Source organism: Balaenoptera ricei, chromosome 3 (genome assembly GCF_028023285.1).
Source record: "Balaenoptera ricei isolate mBalRic1 chromosome 3, mBalRic1.hap2, whole genome shotgun sequence".
Lineage (NCBI taxonomy): Eukaryota > Metazoa > Chordata > Mammalia > Artiodactyla > Balaenopteridae > Balaenoptera > Balaenoptera ricei.
In genome coordinates this window covers 46,329,920-46,349,860 of record NC_082641.1, presented here as the reverse complement: position 1 = coordinate 46,349,860, position 19,941 = coordinate 46,329,920, and the positions used below count along the sequence as shown (strand labels likewise).

Genomic DNA, 19,941 nt, shown 5'->3' with positions numbered 1-19,941 from the left:
GGTCTGAACTCAGATGACATAGGACTTTAATTGTTGAACAAATGAAACTTTAATAGCAGTTACACCATTGGGGTATCCTGACCCAACATCGAGGTCGCAAACCCTATTGTCAACATGAACTCTAGAATAGGATTGTGCTGTTATCCCTAGGGTAACTTGTTCCATTGATCAAAATATTTGGATCAATAAGTGATAATGTGTTTTGACTAGTAGGTCTAGATTTTAATCATTAGGAAGCTTTTTTGTTCTCCAAAGTCACCTCAACCAAAATTGTCAACCCTCGTGAAAATTATATTATTCCTCCGTGGTTGAGTTATATTTATTTGGGTTAATTAATTAAAGCTCCATAGGGTCTTCTCGTCTTATTTTTTTACTCCTACCTCTTCACAGGAAGGTCGATTTCACTGATTGAAAGTAAGAGACAGTAAAACCTTTGTGTGGCCATTCATACAAGTCCTTATTTAGAGAACAAATGATTATGCTGCCTTTGCAGGGGCAGGATACCACAGCTGCTTAACAGTTATCACTGAGCAGGCAGTGCCTCTAGTTATGCTAGAGGTGATGTTTTTGGTAAACAGGCGGGGTTTATGTTTGCTGAGTTCCTTTTACTTTTTTAAATCTTTCCTTGGGTGCATGCCTGTGTTGGGTTAACAGTGTACTTAATAAATAATTTAGTGTTGAATGGCGTTTATTTGCTGTTAACTATCAGTATATTATCAGTTATCTTTGTTTTGGGTATTAAATCCAAAAAATAATCACAAAGACTGATGTTAAGGAGATTGCCACCTTTGTTTACTTCTAGGAGTTTTATGCTTTCAGGTCTTATATTTAAGTTTTTAAGCCAATGTGAGTTAATTTTTGTAAATGGTGTAAGATAGGCGTCCAGTTTTATTCTTTTGCATGTGGCTGTCCAATTTTCCCAGCATCATTTATTGAAGGGACTGTGGTCTTCCCACTGTAGATTCTTAGTTCTTTGGTTGTAAATTAATTGACCACATATGTGTGCACTTAACTGCTGGGCTCTCTGTACTGTTCCACTGAGCTATGTGTTTGTTTTTATGCCAACATCATACTTTTTTGATTACTATAACTTCACAGTCTAGTTTGAAATCAGAGAGCATGATGCCTCCAGCTTTGCTCTTGCTCAAGATTGCTTTGGATATTTGGGGGTCTTCTGTGGTTCTATACCACTTTTATGATATTTTTCTATTTCTGTGAAAAATGCCACTGGAATTTTTATAGGGATTGCAATGTCTCTATAGATTTCTTGGGGTAGTATGGACATTTTAACCATATTAATTCTTCAAATCCATGAGCGTAGAATATCTTTTTATTTATTTGTATTTTCTTCCATTTTTTTCATCGATGTTTTGCAGTTTTCAGTGTAAAAATTTTTACCTCCTTGGTTAAACTTATTCTTGAGTATTTTTTTTCTTTTTGATGATATTTTAAATGGGATTGCTTTCTTAATATCTTTCTGATAGTTCATTGTTAGTGTATAGAAATGCACCAGATTTTTACATACTGATTTTTATATCCTGGAACTTTCCTGAAATTTATATAGTTCTTGCATTTTTTGGAGGTGCAATCTTTTGGATTTTCCGTATATAAGATCAGCAAATAGTGACAGTTTTACTTCTTCCTGTGTGAGTTGTATGCCTCTTATTTCTTTTTCTTGCTAATTGCTCTGGCTAGGACTTCCAGTACTATGTTGAATAAGACTGGTGAGAGTAGTCATCCTTGTTTTTTCCTGATCTTGGAGGAAAACGTTTCAGGTTTTCACCAGTGTGATGTTAGCTGTGGGCTTGTAACTGATAGGTATGTCCTTATTGCTATGTACATATATGGCCTTTTATGCTGTGGTTTGTTCCCTTTATATCCACCTTATTAAGAGTTTTTATCATAAATGGATGTTGAATTTTGTCAAATGCTTTTCATTAATATGATGTACTACATTGATTTGTGAATGTTCAACGATCCTTGCGTCTCTGGAATAAGTTGCACTTGATCACGGTGAATGATTCTTTTAATGGTGAATTCAGTTTGCTGATATTTTGAGGATTTTTGCATCTATGTTCATCAGTGATAGTAGTCTGTAATTTTCTTGTGGTGTCCTTGTCTGGTTTTGGTATCACAGTAATGCTAGCCTTCTAAAAAGAGTTTGGAAGTGTTTCCTTTTCTATTTTTTTGGAAGGGTTTGAGGAAGATTGGTATTCATTAAATATTTGGTAGAATGCACCAATGAAGCTGTCTGGTCTTTGACTTTTGTTTGTTGGGAGGTTTTTGATTACTGATTCAATCTCCTAACTAGTAATTGTTCTGTTCAGATTTTCTATTTCTTCATGATTCAGTCTTTGTAGTTTTTATGTTTCTAGGAATTTATCCATTTCTTCTAGGTTGTCTAACTCAATAGTGTATATTTCTTCACAGTAATCTCCTACAATCCTTTATATTTCTGTGGTATGCATTGTAATGTCTTTGATTTCTGATTTTGAGTCCTCTTTTTTATTGGTGAATGTAGCTAAATATTTGTAATATTTTTTATATCTTCAAAGAACCAGCTCTTAGTTTCATTGATTATTTTTTTCTATTGTCTTTTTAGTCTCCATTTGTTTCTATGCTGATCTTTATTTCCTTCCTTCTGCTAAAGCTGGGTTTTAATTGTTTTTTTTCTAGTTCCCTGAGTACTAAGTTAGGTTTTTTTTTTTATTTGAGATATTTGATTCTTGATGTAGGCATTTATGGCTATGAACTTTTCCCTTAGAACTTCTTTTGCTGTATCCCATAAGATTTGGTTTGTTCTATTTCCATTTTCATTTGTTCAAGTTTTTTTTTTTTTTTTTTTTTTTGACTACATTGGGTCTTTGTTGCTGTGCACAGGCTTTCTCTAGTTGCGGCAAGTGGGGGCTACTCCTCATTGCAGGGCACGGCTTCTCATTGTGGTGGCTTCTCTTGTTGCGGAGCACGGGCTCTAGGTGTGCAGGCATCAGTAGTCATGGCACATGGGCTCAGTAGTGGCTCATGGGCTCTAGAGCGCAAGCTCAGTAGTTGTGGCACACAGGCTTAGTTGCTCTGCAACATGTGGGATCTTCCCATGCCCCCTGCATTGGCAGGCATATTCTTAACCATTGCACCACCAAGGAAGTCCCCAAGGTATTTTTTGATTTTTTTTTTTTTTTTTACCCATTGATTATTCAGTAGCATATTATTGAATTTCTACTTCTTTCCAGTATTCTTCAGTAATTGATTTCTAGTTTCATATCATTGTGGTTGAAAAGATGCTTGATATGATTTCAATCTTCTTAAATTTATTAAGACTTGTTTTGTGGCCCACCATATAATCTATCCTAGAGAATCTTCCATGTGCACTTGAAAAGAATCTATAATCTCTTGGGTAGAATTTTCTTTATATACCTGTTAAGTCCATCTGGTCTAATGTGTCATTTTGGGCTGATGTTTCTTATTTATCTTCTGACTGGGACAATTTATCCACTGATGAAAGTGGGGCATTAAAGTCCCATACTACTATTGTATTGCATGGCTTATTTCTTCATTTAGGTCTATAAATATTTGCTTTACATATTTAGGTGTTCCTATGTTGAGTACATGAATATTTACAAATGTTATATTATCTTGTTGATTGAACTGTTTTCGTTATGTAATGCCCTTCTTTGTCTCTTGTTACAGTCCTTGTTTTAAAGTCTATTTTGTCTGATATAAGTATACTTACCCTAGCTTTCTTTTAATTTCCATGTGCATGGAATATCTTTTTCCATCCCTTTACTGTGTATGCCCTTGTGTCTTTTGTAGCCAACCTGCAGATGGTTCTTTTAAATTTTTATTTTATCCCTTCAGGCACTCAGTGTCTTTTGAGTGGAGAATTTAATATATTTATTTTAAAGTAATTATTGATAAACAGGTACTTATTGCCATTTTTATTGTTTCTGGCTGTTTGTATTTCTTCTGTTCTTCTCTTGCTCTCTTCCTTTGTGATATTATGACTTTCTGTAGTGGTGTTCTTGGATTTCTTTAGCCTTCTCTTTTGTGTAGCTACTGTAGGTTTTTGCCTTGTGGTTACCATGAGGCTTTAATAAAACAACTTATATTTATAACAGTCTAATTTAAGTTCTTAACAACTTAAGTTCAAATACATCTAAAGCTCTACATTTTAATCTCCCCCTGCCTCATTTTATGTTCTTGATGTCATATTTTACATTTTTATCTTATGTATCCCTTTCCTAATTATTTTAGTTATAGTTATTTTATTACTTTTGTCTTCTAACCTTCATACTAGCTTTACAAGTGATTAATTCATCATTTTTACAACATTAGATTATTCCAAATTTTACTATATATTTACCTCTACCAGTGAGATTTATACTTCATATCTCTTCCTGTTACTAATTAGTGCCCTTTCTTTTCAGCTTAAAGAAGCCCCTTTAACATATCTTTTAAGGACAGTTTAGTTATGATGAACATTTTTAGATTTTGCTATCTCGTCTTCAATTCTGAATGATAACTTTGCTGGGTAGAGTATTTTTGGTTTGAATATATTGTGCCACTTTCTTCTAGCCTGCAAAGTTTCTGCTGAAAAATCTGATAGTTTTAGGGGGGTTTCCTTTATGTAACAAATTGATTTTCTCTTGCTGCTTTTAAGATTCTCCCTTTGTCTTTACTTTTGACATTTTAATTATGTGTCATGGTGTGGGTCTGTTTTGGGTTCATTTTACTTGGAATATTCTGGATTCCTGGATCTAGATGTCTGTTTCCTTTCCCAGGTTAGGGAAGTTTGGGGCCATTATTTTTTCAAATAAATTTTCTGACACCTTTCTCTCTTCTCTTCCGGGGCCCCTATAATATGAATATTGGTATGCTCAATGTTCTTTAAGTCCCTTAAGCTATCTTTACTTTTTGTCATCATTTCCTTTTGCTGATCTGATTAGATAGTTTCACTGCCCTGTCTTTGAGTTGACTGATCATTTCTTTAGCTTCATCTAGTCTGCTGTTGAAATTTTCTAGTGTATTTTTCAGTTCATTTATTGGATTCTTCTGTTCTATGACTACTATTTGGTACTTTCCTATATTTTCTATTCCTTTGTTGAAATTCTCACTGTGTTCATTCTTCTGAGTTTGTTGAACATTTTTATGTCCATTATTTTGAATTCTTTATCAGGAAAATCAGTTATATCTGTTTCATCAAGAACTTGTTCTTAGGTGTGTTCTGCCTTTTAGAACACATTTTTCTGTTTCTTCTTTTTCCTTGACCCTCTGTGTTAGTTTCTATGTATTAGATAAAACACCCACCTCTCCCAGTCTTGAAGGAGTGTCCTCATGTAGGAGATGAACCTTATTGTTCAACCCTGCCCTAGCTCTTGGTTGCCTTTTTTGATTGTTCAAGCAGATTATTTTATTCTTAGTGACTCCCAGTAGTTGAGGCTGTCAGTGTCCTAAAGGGGAATAGCTCAGTCAGTACATAGATTCAAGCTGATTGGAAGCCAGACCCTTAGGCAGCAGCTTTTAAAGTACACAAATATATACGGTCTTATGTGACTGTATGCATAACTTTCACTGGCCACAGGAGTCATACAATCTAAAGGCATCTTGTGGTTGGCAGTTGCAAAAATTGGGTTGCCAGATGAGTACACAAGGTCCTTTAGAAAAGATACGAGTGGCCTAGAGCAAGGCATAGGGAGAGCACAAACATGGAGTCCAGCAGCTTCTGTCCTTGGAATGCCCCTCTGTTAGGCCCTAGACATGTGACAAAGTAGAAGCCTGTTCCCCAGGCTGAAGCACCAGGAGAAGCAAACAGACCTCTATCACATAAAGACTGGGGATGTATTTCAGTCTGCTGTCTGCACAGTGTCTTGGGAGTGGTAGCTTGCCAAGAACCATCTCTCTGTTTATTACCATCCCATGGAACTCAGGAAAGCAAGCGCTGCTGGCCATCAGAACTAGGCAATCAAGGGGCATTCGCTGGGGGGCAACCACAAAAACGAAAGCACCAGACATAAAAACTGGGCACCAGACACATGTAAGAGCCCTCCTCTTGGGGTGTGGCAGAGGGAGAGCACAAAGATTGTGCCTGTCCTCTAAGGTTTCTGGAGAAGGTTACATTAAGCTCTTAGATGTTTGTTTAGTTAGAAACCTATACCGCAGGCCGTAGCTATGAAGACAAGCTGGTAGGCCTCTTTCACAGAAACACTGGGTGCCTCAGTCTGCTGCCTCTTGCTGTGCTCTGGGGGTGGCAGCCATGTAAGAACTCTTTCTCCATTGGTTACAATTTTTTAGGACTCTCAAGCTTGAGCTCCACTGGCCACCAGAGCCAGGCAATTAAACTTGGCAGCAGTGGCACAAAGCAGGGTGCCCGAGAAGGGTAAGAGCTCCTTTCTAAGGGATAAAGGTGAGCTGGAGCATGGCAGAGAGAGAGCACAGAGATGCTGCCCACCAGCCTCTGTCTCTGGAGAGTACCCTCTCAGGTCTCTAGATGTGTGTTAAGTTGGATGCCTGCCCCTCTGGCTGATACTTTATGTGAAAGAGGCTTTCTTGTTTGTCTTAAAGCCTGGGTTCCTCTCAGTTGACTGCCTCTGTGCTGGTTTCTGAGGCAAGTGAATCTGGGTCCACAAACTCTTTATGGGCTGTTTCTTGGTTTGCTATAGACTCATGGGTCTCATGGATGTGAGCCTCATTGATTTTAAAAGCTAGATGTTTTGGAGTTTATCTCTCAGATGCAGACTTTAAGAGTTGGGGTGCCTGATGCGGAGCTCAAACCCTTTCCTCCACAGGGAGAAGCTCTGGGTTTTGAGTTCCCTCCTGATTGTGGGTCACCACACCCTGTACGGAGTTTATGGTGAGACTGTCTCAGCCTCTCTTACCTGCTTTTTTTTTTTTTTTTTTTTTTTTTTAAATTTTCCCAGTGTATAGGGGTTGCTCAGGTAGTTTTTCATTTTTTTTCAGAGGAAGTTTTTTCGATATGTAGCTACAGATTCAGTGTGTTCATGGGATGAGATGAGTTCAGGATCTTCTATGTCACCATCTTGAACCAGAACCTTTACTTTGTCTTTGAGTTAGTGGAGCTAATATATACTTAAACTGAGCCAGAAATGTCAGTGTCTCCTCTCAGCTTCTAGTTCTCACTCTTGAAATCCTACTGGTCACCATTACCTACTTTCTAAATTGAACTATCGTGTATCCTGTACTCTTCACCACTACTGAGCCACCTTTATTTCAAGCGTATAGATAACCTAACAGCTTTTTAATGCTTGTTCTGTTTCCACCATTGCCTCCTATTAGTCCATTTCCTATATTGCCATTTGAGTGATCTTTCAAAATTCAAATCTGATCAGACTAATTTCTTACTTAAATTCCTTCAAGAATGTTTCAAAGCTGGAACATGAAATCCAGACTTCTAAAGTATTTCAGACAAGTGTGATGATCTCAGCCCTGAGCCTCTCTTTTTCTCTTCCACCCTGTGATGACCTATGTGAATGGCTTTGGAGTTCTAGGAATGCACAGTGCTCTGCTCTACCTCTGTGGTTTGCCTTTGTTGCTCTCTCTGTGTGGAACAACCTTCTTCTTCCACTTCTGCTCCAGCATAACTCCTACATCTCCTATATGTTTTAGCTCAGGTCTCATTTCTTCTAGTATACTTTCTTGGAACATCCCAATCTTTGCCTACAATCTGGGTTAACTGCCCCTCTTCTGTGCTTTCACAATAATTTGTATGTAACCTCTATATTGGCACACATCAAATTGTATTGTAATTGTCTGCTTGGTAGGATACTGTTTTGAAATTTTAATCCAGACTTTCTCCCAATACTTGCCTTCTTATATTGTCTATACAATATATTATCTTTGCCTTTCTACCATTCAGTCAGTAGAATTGCTTTAAGGGAGGAACAATATACTTTAAAAAAGAATGTGAGTTTTAGTTGAAATTGCCTGAGATTTAGAATTAATAAACAAATTCTAGTGCTAAAGGACTTGGGGCATAAAAAAATAGATTAGGAAGAAAAGTTGAGCAGTCAGACTACCTCTCTACCAGACTAAAGATTCTTTGGACTTGGTGGGTATGGGGTGAAGTGAGAAAAAATTTAGAGGAGAAATAAGAGAACTATCAGACTTGAGTGTTCCCGAGAAGTGTCCAAGACCAGAGCCTGCCATGTGGCCTTTTACTTAGAAGTCTTTTTCAGGTCCAATAGGAACCTAGGAAAAATGATTAGCATCTTCTGAGGGTGCCAGATATATTCTTTCCAGGTCTACCTTTTCAATGTTATTGAGAAAAATAGACACACAGTAACTTCATTTTAAAAAAATTAAAGCCAGGGCGATTATTTCTGAGGGGTGAACATAGAGGGGGATTCCTGCTAAAACCAGTTGGAACTGGTTTAGCCACAAAAACCTCAGAATGACCATGAAGCATGTATAGTTCTTCTGAGGTCTTGCTATTGGCAAGACTTTAAAAAAAAATTTTTTTTTAATGTGATGATCCATTTATGTATGCATGTATGTATGTATGTATGTATGGCTGTGTTGGGTCTTTGTTTCTGTGCGAGGGCCCCCTCTAGTTGCGGCAAGTGGGGGCCACTCTTCATCGCGGTGCGCCGGCCTCTCACTATTGCGGCCTCTCTTGCTGCAGAGCACAAGCTCCAGACGCGCAGGCTCAGTAATTTGGCTCACGCAGGCTCAGTAATTGTGGCTCACGAGCCTAGTTGCTCCGCGGCATGTGGGATCTTCCCAGACCAGGGCTCGAACCCGTGTCCCCTGCATTAGCAGGCAGACTCTCAACCACTGCGCCACCAGGGAAGCCCCATATTGGCGAGACTTTTACCTAGGGGTAGAGGACTATTGTCTAAAAAAATGTATTTCAGGGCTTCCCTGGTGGCGCAGTGGTTGAGAGTCTGCCTGCCAATGCAGGGGACACGGGTTCGAGCCCTGGTCTGGGAAGATCCCACATGCCGCGGAGCAGCTAGGCCCGTGAGCCACAATTACTGAGCCTGCGCGTCTGGAGCCTGTGCTCCTCAACAAGAGAGGCCGCGATAGTGAGAGGCCCGCGCACCGTGATGAAGAGTGGCCCCCACTTGCCACAACTAGAGAAAGCCCTCGCACGGAAACGAAGACCCAACACAGCCATAAATAAATAAAAATTAAAAATCTTAAAAAAAAAAATGTATTTCATAAGATTTCAAGAAGACATTTTTGTGAGTTCTTTTAGAATGAAACAACTTTCTAATGTTCACTTCAATTATTTATTAGATACAAATATTAGGAAATATTAATGTATAAACTGTGGTAATTTATTAATATTAACTTATACATTTCCCTCTATCACAATTGTATGAGTTCATTGAGGTAGTATTCTATTTATGTATTTTCATGTACACCAAGAAATTAGCACATAGAAGACATTCTATAAATGTTTGATTAATATAACTGGAAGTCCCTTAATTTATTATTTTCCATTAATTTTGATTCTTTGCATGTTGCCTGCTTTGTCTAGACAGACAGGTGACCCTCTTGTCACTGAGTTCTGTTCAGAAAGTTATTTTGACCCTTGTGGACCCATGTGGATATTCCTAGGACCATCTCTCTTGGCTTATTTTTAGCACAGAGTTTGGGAAACAGCTTTAGAGGCATATTTGAAAGAAAATATGTGGAAATAGAGCTGGTTGCACGATTAGAACATTAAGCAATCTTAAAATTAGTAGTAGATCTGCTGTGATGCAAATAGATGGATAACTGGGTGCTTCACCACGCTCTGAGGTCCAAGACCAAGGCAATCCTGCATATAACCTGGAGCATCACTGCATCACAAACCATACATTTAAAAAAGCCTATACCACTCACACATCCCATCCATACATTGCCTGGTTGAATGCTTCTTTCCCAGGCTGTGTCAGTAGGTTGCAAAATAATCATTGGATCCTAGAATTCAGATACAGGAACACACGATCTTCAGGTAGCAGAGGTGACTTTTTAATACCATAGCAGCCTTTCTTGATTCTACAACCAAGAGCTTTGACTCTGGAATATAGTCAGTAAGGTATAAAAAGTTACCTACCTTAAAAGATGACAAATGTTAGAGTTAACTCCTTTGCCTAAGTCCAAAATCATGTGTAGGAAACTCATAGCCCTAAATAAAAATACACTCATTCTGTCTCTAGTTCAAGCTCAGCACTGTGCCTAGGATTGTAGATGAGGAAGGAAAAAAATGGTAATAGGTATCCTAGGACCAAAAGTAATACAAATTGAGAGGAGATGAAAAAAGTTCTCAGACCAAGACTGAGAAATTCAGGAATATAGTCTCTTAGATATTTATTGTAATCTCCAAAAAATAAAACAAGATAAACCCAAAGAACAAAAACCACTTTCTATACAGAATTCACATACAAACTTAATACCTAATAGAGCACATACAGTTCTTACACAATTTTAATAAAGAGAATTAAAACTTCACAATGTGAATACAATTTATAGCGTTAAACCCAGACAAGAGCTCCTGTGGACACATGAAGAGTCATAATATTTGCTGTGCAGCAGTAGTTTTCAAATAAACATCACGATCACTATATGAAAGCATTAAGCCGTTACTCAATTTTTCCTCAAGAAGAGCTCCACAGTGCAGTCACTAAGAAGGAGCCAAAAGTGCCTGGTTACAAAGGAAGGTATTCATCTATGCACTTCCCCACACCCTTTATGGGAAACACAGAACCACAGAAAAATCTCTGGGCTCACATCTGCCTGGTTGACACTGGATTTGACGATGCCTTGTGGTTTGGTGCATGGGCAAAATGTCTAAATCTACTGTTCTTATGAGCTTCAAATTAATTTGTGTTTTGGGCCCGAGTCTGGGGCAGTTCAGCACAGAGGAATATGACGATACTGCAGCTTGCTTTCCTCATGGGGATAAAAACAGAGAGAAGCAAACTGGGGTAATTTGTTGGGTTTCCGAGGGCCAGTCTTGTTCTCTGGAGGAAAACAATGATCTCTAACTGCCAGCTCTGTCCCCCTTCCATTCAAGGGAACAAACTGTGACCTTTCCCATTTATTTGCCTGGCACAGTCTCCTCTACCTAATTCTTTCTGGGATCATGTCTCACCTCTTCAATGGAGCCATTCTTGACTTTTCCTGTTTTTGTAGGTCTCCCATTCTCTGTGCTCCTATAGCCTGACAGAACATAGCATTTAGATCATATCCTGGTATTTTGTTCCTTGTTCTTCAGTCAGTAAGCTTATTAGAGGCCAGAGCCATACCTCTTCCATGTTTGATTCCCACAGCACTGAGCACATGGTATTCAGTAACTGTTGACGACTAAACATTTAAACACACCCTTAAATTATCATTCTAATGTTGGCTACCTGCTTACATTTTTCTTTTTTTTAAATTTGGCACGAAGTAGTCTCTAACCTCCCTGTTTCACCCACCTCTACTTGACTTCTGTGGGTCCGAGAGCAGGCTACCACATGTAAAATAGGGCCACATATCGCTGGTAGTGGCCCAAAGCCATTTAATATGATTGGCACATTCTCACATGTCAATTTCAGGCAATTGCCATAGAACTGAAGGCTTCCTGTGATGTACAGAGGGCCATGGTCATCTAAAACCAACAGTTTTTCATCATTTTTAGTGAAAAACTCAACGTTTTTCCCAAGGGTATCATGATTTACTCTAACTAAATGAAAAGGCAAAACAGTATTAAAATGAGTGTTTGGCCTTAAAAATTAAAATGGCAAATAGGAGTTTAAGGTAGTTGTCCTACTTGAAACTTCATATACATAAATACATAGTTTTTGGTAATCCAGCAACCAGGCCTAATTTCTTGATTTTGTATCTCAGTGAAGTTCTAGGCCACCAATTATGAGATTAACCAAGGGAGTCTGAGGACAAATATATGAGTTTATGATGACATACCAAAGTGATTTAAGGATTCTGACTTGTTTCTCCTATATTATCAGTGTGGACAATTGAGAATTGAAAGTGAATATAACATTAGCTACAACCTAAAAAGACATCAATATTTTAGGATTCTCAGGATTGACAGTGTTAAATTTGCAAACAAAACACAAGGTTGAGTAACAATAAAATATACACAAAAATATGAGTGAAAATTCTTAGGAGACAGAACATGTGATCAACATTTTAGAGAAAAATAAAAATGACTTTTCCTTATGTGCATATTTTTTCTTAGGTTTCTAAATTAACCTCTTATAAAAGGCTTAAGGAAAATTCTGAATTAAAGAAGGGAATGCCTATATAAAATAAACTAACAGTCATTCTGTCTTGAAAATAAAATCCACAATTCTAAAAGGCAAAATTGACATATATTCCCAGATCCTAAATGTTTGGTCTTATAGGGGGAAAAAAAACATACCTTGAAGTAGGCACAGAGGAGTTTCACATGACACCAATAAGGTATTTACTGTATAAATTGTACCACTAGACAAATACAGCTACACGAAATAATCTGGGTAAGTCAAACAGCCATCAAAGCATCTCACACATTCATTATAATTCACTCTTTCACACTAGTTTATATACACTGAGTAAGTCATTAAATATTGCACTTATTGGCCCATGAACCCTCAATTCTGAGGTGTTGAAAAATAGAAAACAAATCTATTTTTATAACATATTTCATGCAACATTTAAGACATTTCAGTTCCACAAACACCATTAAGTAGTTGTACATTTGGACAGTTCAACGGCATCACATCACGTCTGACATTAACAATATATTAACAGGAATTACAGGAAGTTTTCATTCAGCACGTATCCTAGGGATGATGAGACAATGCATGGAAAACCATCATACTGAAACAGCAAACAATCCCCAGATTTCACTTTTATGAGGCGTATGGAACCACTAGACAGATGTAATTTATGCTCACGTCCCTGAAAGGCCAGGTGTCTGTGGCTCATGTACCATCTGCATGTTTAAGAATGGCATTCATGAACCTAAGCAACCTCTAGTGCCAAATAATATGACCATGGAAACATTTCCATTAAGAAATAAAGCCACAACCAACTCTCAGTTGTCCACAATGAAGGAAAGTATGAACACAGGTGAATGAAATACACAGGTACCCACCCCCCAACCTCATTTCAGCAAGTAATGACCAGTTGAAACTCTACCACTAACTGTACTGATGGGAGGTAAATGGTGAAACTTGAGTCTCATTTCCTGTTCTTGGTCCTGTCACTCTGTGAGGATAGTGCTTTAAAAAACTGAAATGATTGATAAAAAATCAGGAAGTAGAAAAGAGAATTGTAAATAGAAAGCTCAATTTGTCCACTAGCTACATGGTCTGATCTTAATACTCGAGCTCTGATAGAGGCTTTGAAGTAATTTCTTTTCTTTAGAAGGTTTGCAAAATATATTCTCTCTATCCTTCCCTTTTAATGGGAATTAATTCTCTGCACAGATGCGAATCAAATCAGTGTGAAGAATCTATTTTGTAGACCTTTTTAAGGGAAATGCCAGTTACAGCTGTTGGAGCATAGTAAAAGCTCCCTTTTCCCTAGCACTGAGAAAGCACCATATATGGAAATTTTCCTTCATAGAAAAGGTATCCGTGTTTGAGTGTGTATGTGCTGGGAGGGGCAACACTATCTGTGTGGCCCAAGTGTAAATATTTTAATCTCCTTAAGGGAAGTATTTGACTAGAGTGTCAAGCATTCCTGTAAAGGTTTTTAAGAAAAAAACATTTATTTATGAAACAACAATAGGTGGATATATTTTAAATAAGTTCTCTAGACCTGTTTTTGTCCCCTTAGAGGATATTGTATTTTTAGAACCTGGAACCCTTTAGGTGCACTGTAGAGATAATCCAGATGCTTTTTTTCCTGGTTATAAACTTCATCTTTTACCCAGTTTCCCCAATTTGTTTCAGAATATAAAACAGGTTTATGTCTTTAACTGGCTTTGATCAAAAATTTACCTAAAATATAAAGGAATCTAAAAAGCTGACCCTGATGTTTCAGTTGATCAGAAAGACTTCACCATTTTACTGGCAGACCCCTAAAACAGGTATTATACACATATGGGCAAAGCCAAGCAGAGCTGGAGTGGCTGCATCTTCTAGGGGGTGATTAGAAAGGCCACATGGGTCTAGTTGCTCACATGGCAGCCTGACATGGCACACTGAGTGAGTACACACACAAAGGAACAAAGAATTCTAGTTACCAGTCATGCAAACTATAATTTAGAGAGAGAGAGAGCATTCTTCAGACAGAAAGGTCACCTCCCAAGTATGCCGTACCAAAAATTCCTGCTGGAGCATTCCAATAGTATATGAAAATTATTAAACACTTTTTGACCTAGAAGGGTTTTAATCATGACTTTAAGATTTAGCTTAGTATTTCATATGCAGCTGCTACCTCAGCCTTGGGATAGCTTGGTAGAGGTCTGGATACATTTTTAATATAGTCCCACAGATGCCACCCAGTTGACTGAAGGATGGCACAGTATATCCTCACTGAGCACAAAGAGACACATTGGATAAAGCACATCAAAATGAGCCACTGATTACCGACTGCCATGCTCCAAAATTAATGTTGCTTCATGGAAGTTCAGTTAACAGTAGACTGTATTGGGCTTCCCTGGTGGCGCAGTGGTTAAGAATCTGCCTGCCAATGCAGGAAACACGGGTTCGAGCCCTGGTCTGGGAAGATCCCACATGCCGCGGAGCAACTGGGCCCGTGAGCCACAACTACTGAGCCTGCGCGTCTGGAGCCTGTGCTCCGCAAAGAGAGAGGCCGCGACTGTGAGAGGCCCGCGCACCGCGATGAAGAGTGGCCCCCGCTTGCCACAACTAGAGAAAGCCCTCGCACAGAAACGAAGACCCAACACAGCCAAAAATAAATATAAATAAATAAATAAATTTAAAAAAAAAAAAAAAACAAAAAAAAACAGTAGACTGTATTTTACTTTAAAACAAGAACATTGCATCCCTGAAAGTCTATCCTCAGCATAGATGTAGTTAAAATTGGAAGTTTAAATTAGTTCCTGAAAGATAACCAATGTGCTGAACCAAAGAGCTGTTATTAACCTGGATAAGAGTTAAGTAGGTGAAATACATATTTGTTTGTTGAGTATATAGATGTCTTGCATAATTGCGGTTGTAGTGGAATTTATAGTTCACATTTAACATAACGCTGCAGCTTTCTGCAACAACCAAAGACATCATCATAGTTCCCATTCCAAATAAAAATCTTAGCACTTATTTACTAGGCGGGCAAAGGGATAATGATTTTAAGTTAACCTAAAGAGGTGGTTAGAAGTTCATCAAGGCAGTGGAGGTTGCTCAGCGGGGGCAGTGGCAATGAACTAATTCACTGTCTTAAAGCAATTCTTCTTATAAGCCCATAGATAAAATGCTAACTTGTAAACTGCCATCTTAGGACGTAAGAAACTTTATGCACCTTCTACATCCACTCACATCCCCGAAAGCTGCAATGCGGGTCCACTAAATGGCTGTTTAGAGGAAATAATTTCCAGTCCAATTTTTCATTTATATTTAGAACGGAAAGGAATGTCCCCAAACCAAAGCTCTTGGAAGTATCTGCTCAAAACAATCAAGGTTTGATTATAAAAGTAATCGGAGGGATGGGGTGATGAGGAGAAGGGTGACAGAGGAAGAGAAATTTGTTCTTGAAACACTAATTGAGTTGCATCAAAGACAAAAGATGGATGTCTACAATTTACACACTAACACAAACATACACTTTGTAAGATGTCTTTGTTCTTTTGAATACAAATTTAGTTAGGCCATTAGTAAAAATGATCTGTGGTTATTTAAGCTGTTGGCAGACAGAATATGGGAGGTATTGTATGCATGTGTGTGTGTATACACATTTGTGTGCATGATGGCCTAAAGGGTGAAAAACCTAGGAACCACAGTGTTATAAATAATACAGCTTGATGCCAATAGAAGTTTACTTAGTTAATCCTAGGCTGGTTCTTCTTTTGCCAAACTTGATTTTAAAACCAGGATCTCTTGATGAGATTAGGAATAGAGAATTTCTCTCTCTTTCCATGTGCTTTACAGCAGGAGCATAGGTGCTCAATTCACTGAGCTCTGTGACAATCCTTTTTGGAAGCGTCTCACTTAGTGAAGTTCACACTGGGGTAGGGGCTTCAGAACTGAGAATCAATTAGTAAGCCTCTACTTCCATTGAGGTTTGGAAGATAGAAATTATTGGATGTCCCTTGTCACTGACACCTGGGCCATTCTTGCATTATGCTCCCCTGACTGGCATACAGTAGCTCAAGTCTGGTATGTTTGACATTGTGTAGGTGGGTACTTGGCTTAGGTCTTCTGGTTCTAGAGCCATTTAATTTCAATGGCAATTAGCTCTTCAGGGAAGGAGTTTACAAGAGGGCAAAACTCAACTTTCTTTCCAATTTTCTACCCTCTCTGATTTTGCTTTCCATTTTACAATAATATGCATATCAACATCCTTCTGAAAAAGCCATCTGAGACATCATATTTAGGTCCTTGACATCTGTACGTATGTATGTGAGATCAGGTCTGAGAGAGGATGGGAAGGTCTTCCTGATTCTATTGCTTCATATTAGATTGTAAAAGTCAGTTTAACAGCTATATCATTTAACATGGCCATTTTCTAGACCATGTTAAAGAAATATTACAATATCATGCAAACAGGTTTCTGTTGGAAACAAATCTGCTTTGATGGCCCCTGCCTTCTCTTTCTTCCCTTCACTTTAATTTCTGTGATTTTTGAAGCTAGTTGCCCCATTAAAATCTAGTACGGCATTAATGTCTTCTTGCCTTCACTAGGCTAAGGTCTACCTTGCAGAGTGCCAAGGTGAAAATTTATTGCCAATTAGTGGATCTTAAGCTAAGACGATGAGAAATAATAAGAATGTGGATATGCTTAAGACATCCCAAATGCTTTCTCCTGTAATTTTCATCTTCTAACTTACTAGTAATATATGTGACCTAGTTCCCTGACTTGCAGGCATTTAATTCTCAAGAGATCTCTTTAGATATGCATCTTTCCCTATCAATATCCTTGCTCAAAAATCTTGCACTCAATAGTTTCATGGGAAGTGTCTCTATTTTTGAAAAGAGAAAAAAATCTTTAACATGATCACCAAAAAAGGGGAACGTTCACTTAATGGAACTGCCCTTCCAAATATGCCAATGTGTGCCTGCTGACTTAAAGTCCTAGCTGTAAACAATGCTGGGTGGTGATACAGATGCTGTGTCTCTTTGCAGTCCTCACTTAGAATCGCTGGTGGGCTTGGTTTGCTTGTTAATCATATATGGTCTTCAGGAAATCCAGGAGAAAGAATCTCTAGGAGAAAGAATCTGGGTGTTCAAATGGTTTCCTTTCTCCTCTCAAATTGCTTATGGCATCCTAAGATTTTTCTGTAACTCTCAGCTCCTAAGAGTGGTCTCTGAGTAACTTAAGCATGTTTAAAGGCTTACAGAATGGGGATATGCCTTAAAGGTATAAATACTTGGATTGAAAAAGAATAGAGATGATAATTGTCTTTTCCTCAATCTGAGAGCCATGGAGATACTGTTTAAATGACTTCTAGCCAGGTAAAAGAACCTAGGGAGGTGCAAGCAGAAGGCAATGTTTGGGGGAAGCAAGCCTACATCCTACGGGAAGAGGGGCTCTAACAAGCTTCAACTTAACCTCTGTTCCAAGAGTTGGTGATGGTTCCAGGAAGTCGTGGTGGTATATGTCATGGGGGGAGCTCAGGCCTTGGAATCCCACTGCTACTCATATCTCCTTCTTGGTTAAGACGCTTGTTACATAACACATTCAGCAGATAACCTCTGTCTGTCAGTGCCCTCAAATATTCAGAATGTTGGGTGGTGCAGTCTTGGGTTAGGTATTCCTTATTTAAACATCTAAACTAAGACTACTGTTAAAATCTACTTCCAGTCAGGTAAATATTAATCTCTTGGTAAATTTGCAAGGGCCTTAAACAATATTTCAATTTCTTTATAGTCAATGGTCTTCTCAGGTATAGTAACACTGAAAAATAGATACCTTTCCTGAGCAGTACACCAACCAGATCCATGACAGTCTCCCTAATCATGAGTAACAGTTCCACTTGATTTTCGATTGAGAGTAAAGCAAATAAGGTCTCCTGAGATCTCGCCCTGCTCACACCACACACACAACCAGTTTCTTGGTTATCATCCCTACAAGTGAATAGTATAATTTGAACCCGTAGCCCAAAACTCAGCTGTACTGAAATTATAATCGGAGGTCCCAGCAGTAGCTTAATCTAAGAAACCCGAAACCAAAAGAGCCTAGAAGACAAATAACAAATCACATGCAAACATCAGATGTTTATAGATGGATAGTCCTTACAAGGTTAAGATCACATATTTGCCACTTATTAACACCGGAAATCTCCCCGGAATTGAATGCATGTTCGAGCCACAGACATCAAAGATTTCCCTCAAATAATTATTAGGCAGTATAAATGAAGGCTAATTGACCATTTATAAATGCTATTTTTAGCAACCAACCCCTGTGGAGCTGCCTGTACCGGGACACTAACAGCCACAGTTGGGCTGCGGTGGAGGAGGGGTTTCCCTGAGCCTCGTGTTCTGCTTTGCGGCAGTGATGGCTGGATCTGTCTCCAAACTCTCGGACATTTTGTCGCAGATGATATCCACGAGACGCTCAAATGTCTGCTTCACATTAATGTTATCCTTGGCACTTGTTTCAAAAAACTCAAAACCTGGAAGAAACACAAAGAAACACAGCTTGGTCACTTCATACTTCTGCTGAAATTAAATGGGACATGGTGATGGTGGGACGGCAGTGGCTGGTAGGTTTGGTTTGGGTGGGAGATGAGAGGCAGGATGAGGTGCCATTTGAACAAATGCTACCATCTTGCTATCCATTAACAAGAGTTATAAAGTGCAATTAGTGATGTTCACATCTTATTTTTCTCTAGACAAAAAAAAAAAAAAAAAAAGCCTTGGCAAGAGTTAGTAAGGACGACATGAAGAATCCTTGACACAGTCTGTCTCTGCCATCTCTTCCTACAACCCCTGAATCAGCATGCAGCCTCTTCTAATCTTTTCTAGGTCTGTGGTTTTTGGCTTTTTTTTTTTTTCTTTCCTCATTTCAGATTCTACCAAAATTATTAATTTTCATTTTTTCTTTAACTTGAGGCTTAGAAGACTTCATGTTCATATTCTGCTGTGAAAGGGACTCCCAAACTCCAACATAATGCGGCTCTAACTTTTTCCATGTCTGTCCTACTGCTGCCTAGTAAAGCGTTTGAGGGTAGGCCTTTGGTAAATTTCCAGTGTTTAACTGGACATAAGGTGGCACTAAAGAATCATTGGATTTACCCTAGGCGTGCTTCAACCTCCTTTAGGAAATTTGAGTGGTGTTTTAGACTAACAGCCCTCCAGGGCTTTGTATACCATTGCAGCTAGCTACTGGTGCTGATTTTTCCATATCTTCTGTTATCTGTGAGCAGCAATGTTTTATCAACATCTGGGAAAGGACACGATACATTTCAAATAAGCTGCCAGAAGTGCAAGAGGTTACAAAAAAAAATGCAGTGACAGTTTCACGCGTTGACTGAAGTGTCACTGTACCTGGGTAGAAGCAACCTTAGTACGCTGCTCTGTACACAGCCTTGTCACTCTATTGTTTGCATTCACATTCCACGGGCTGAGCTTGCCAGTCTGTTGCCATGACAACCTCCCCACTAGGCCAGCCAGAGATTGCTCTGGTCCATCCGGGGGATGTTGATTTAGGATGTATTGGGTTGAACACAGAAATGCTGTCCTAATCCATTCTGAATTTTACACCCTATAAATCCTTCTGGTTACATCTGGCCCTATCTCTGAGGAGCCACATGGATTCAGAATGATTAAATCATGTGATTTCATCCCAGCTCCTGGGGCCAAAAGGGAAAAAAATGGATTAATATTT

At 38.6% G+C, this 19,941-nt stretch overlaps 1 protein-coding gene across 1 annotated transcript in view; it reads right to left on the bottom strand.

Moving 5' to 3' along the window:
* Nucleotides 1-18,539: 18,539 nt before the first annotated feature.
* Nucleotides 18,540-19,941, bottom strand: part of RAB3C (RAB3C, member RAS oncogene family) — a 271,243-nt gene continuing 269,841 nt past the window's right edge. Inside the window, exon 4 of the mRNA XM_059919310.1 lies at nt 18,540-18,727. Coding sequence (XP_059775293.1) covers nt 18,540-18,727 — 188 coding nt within the window. The remainder of the gene's footprint in view (nt 18,728-19,941) is intronic.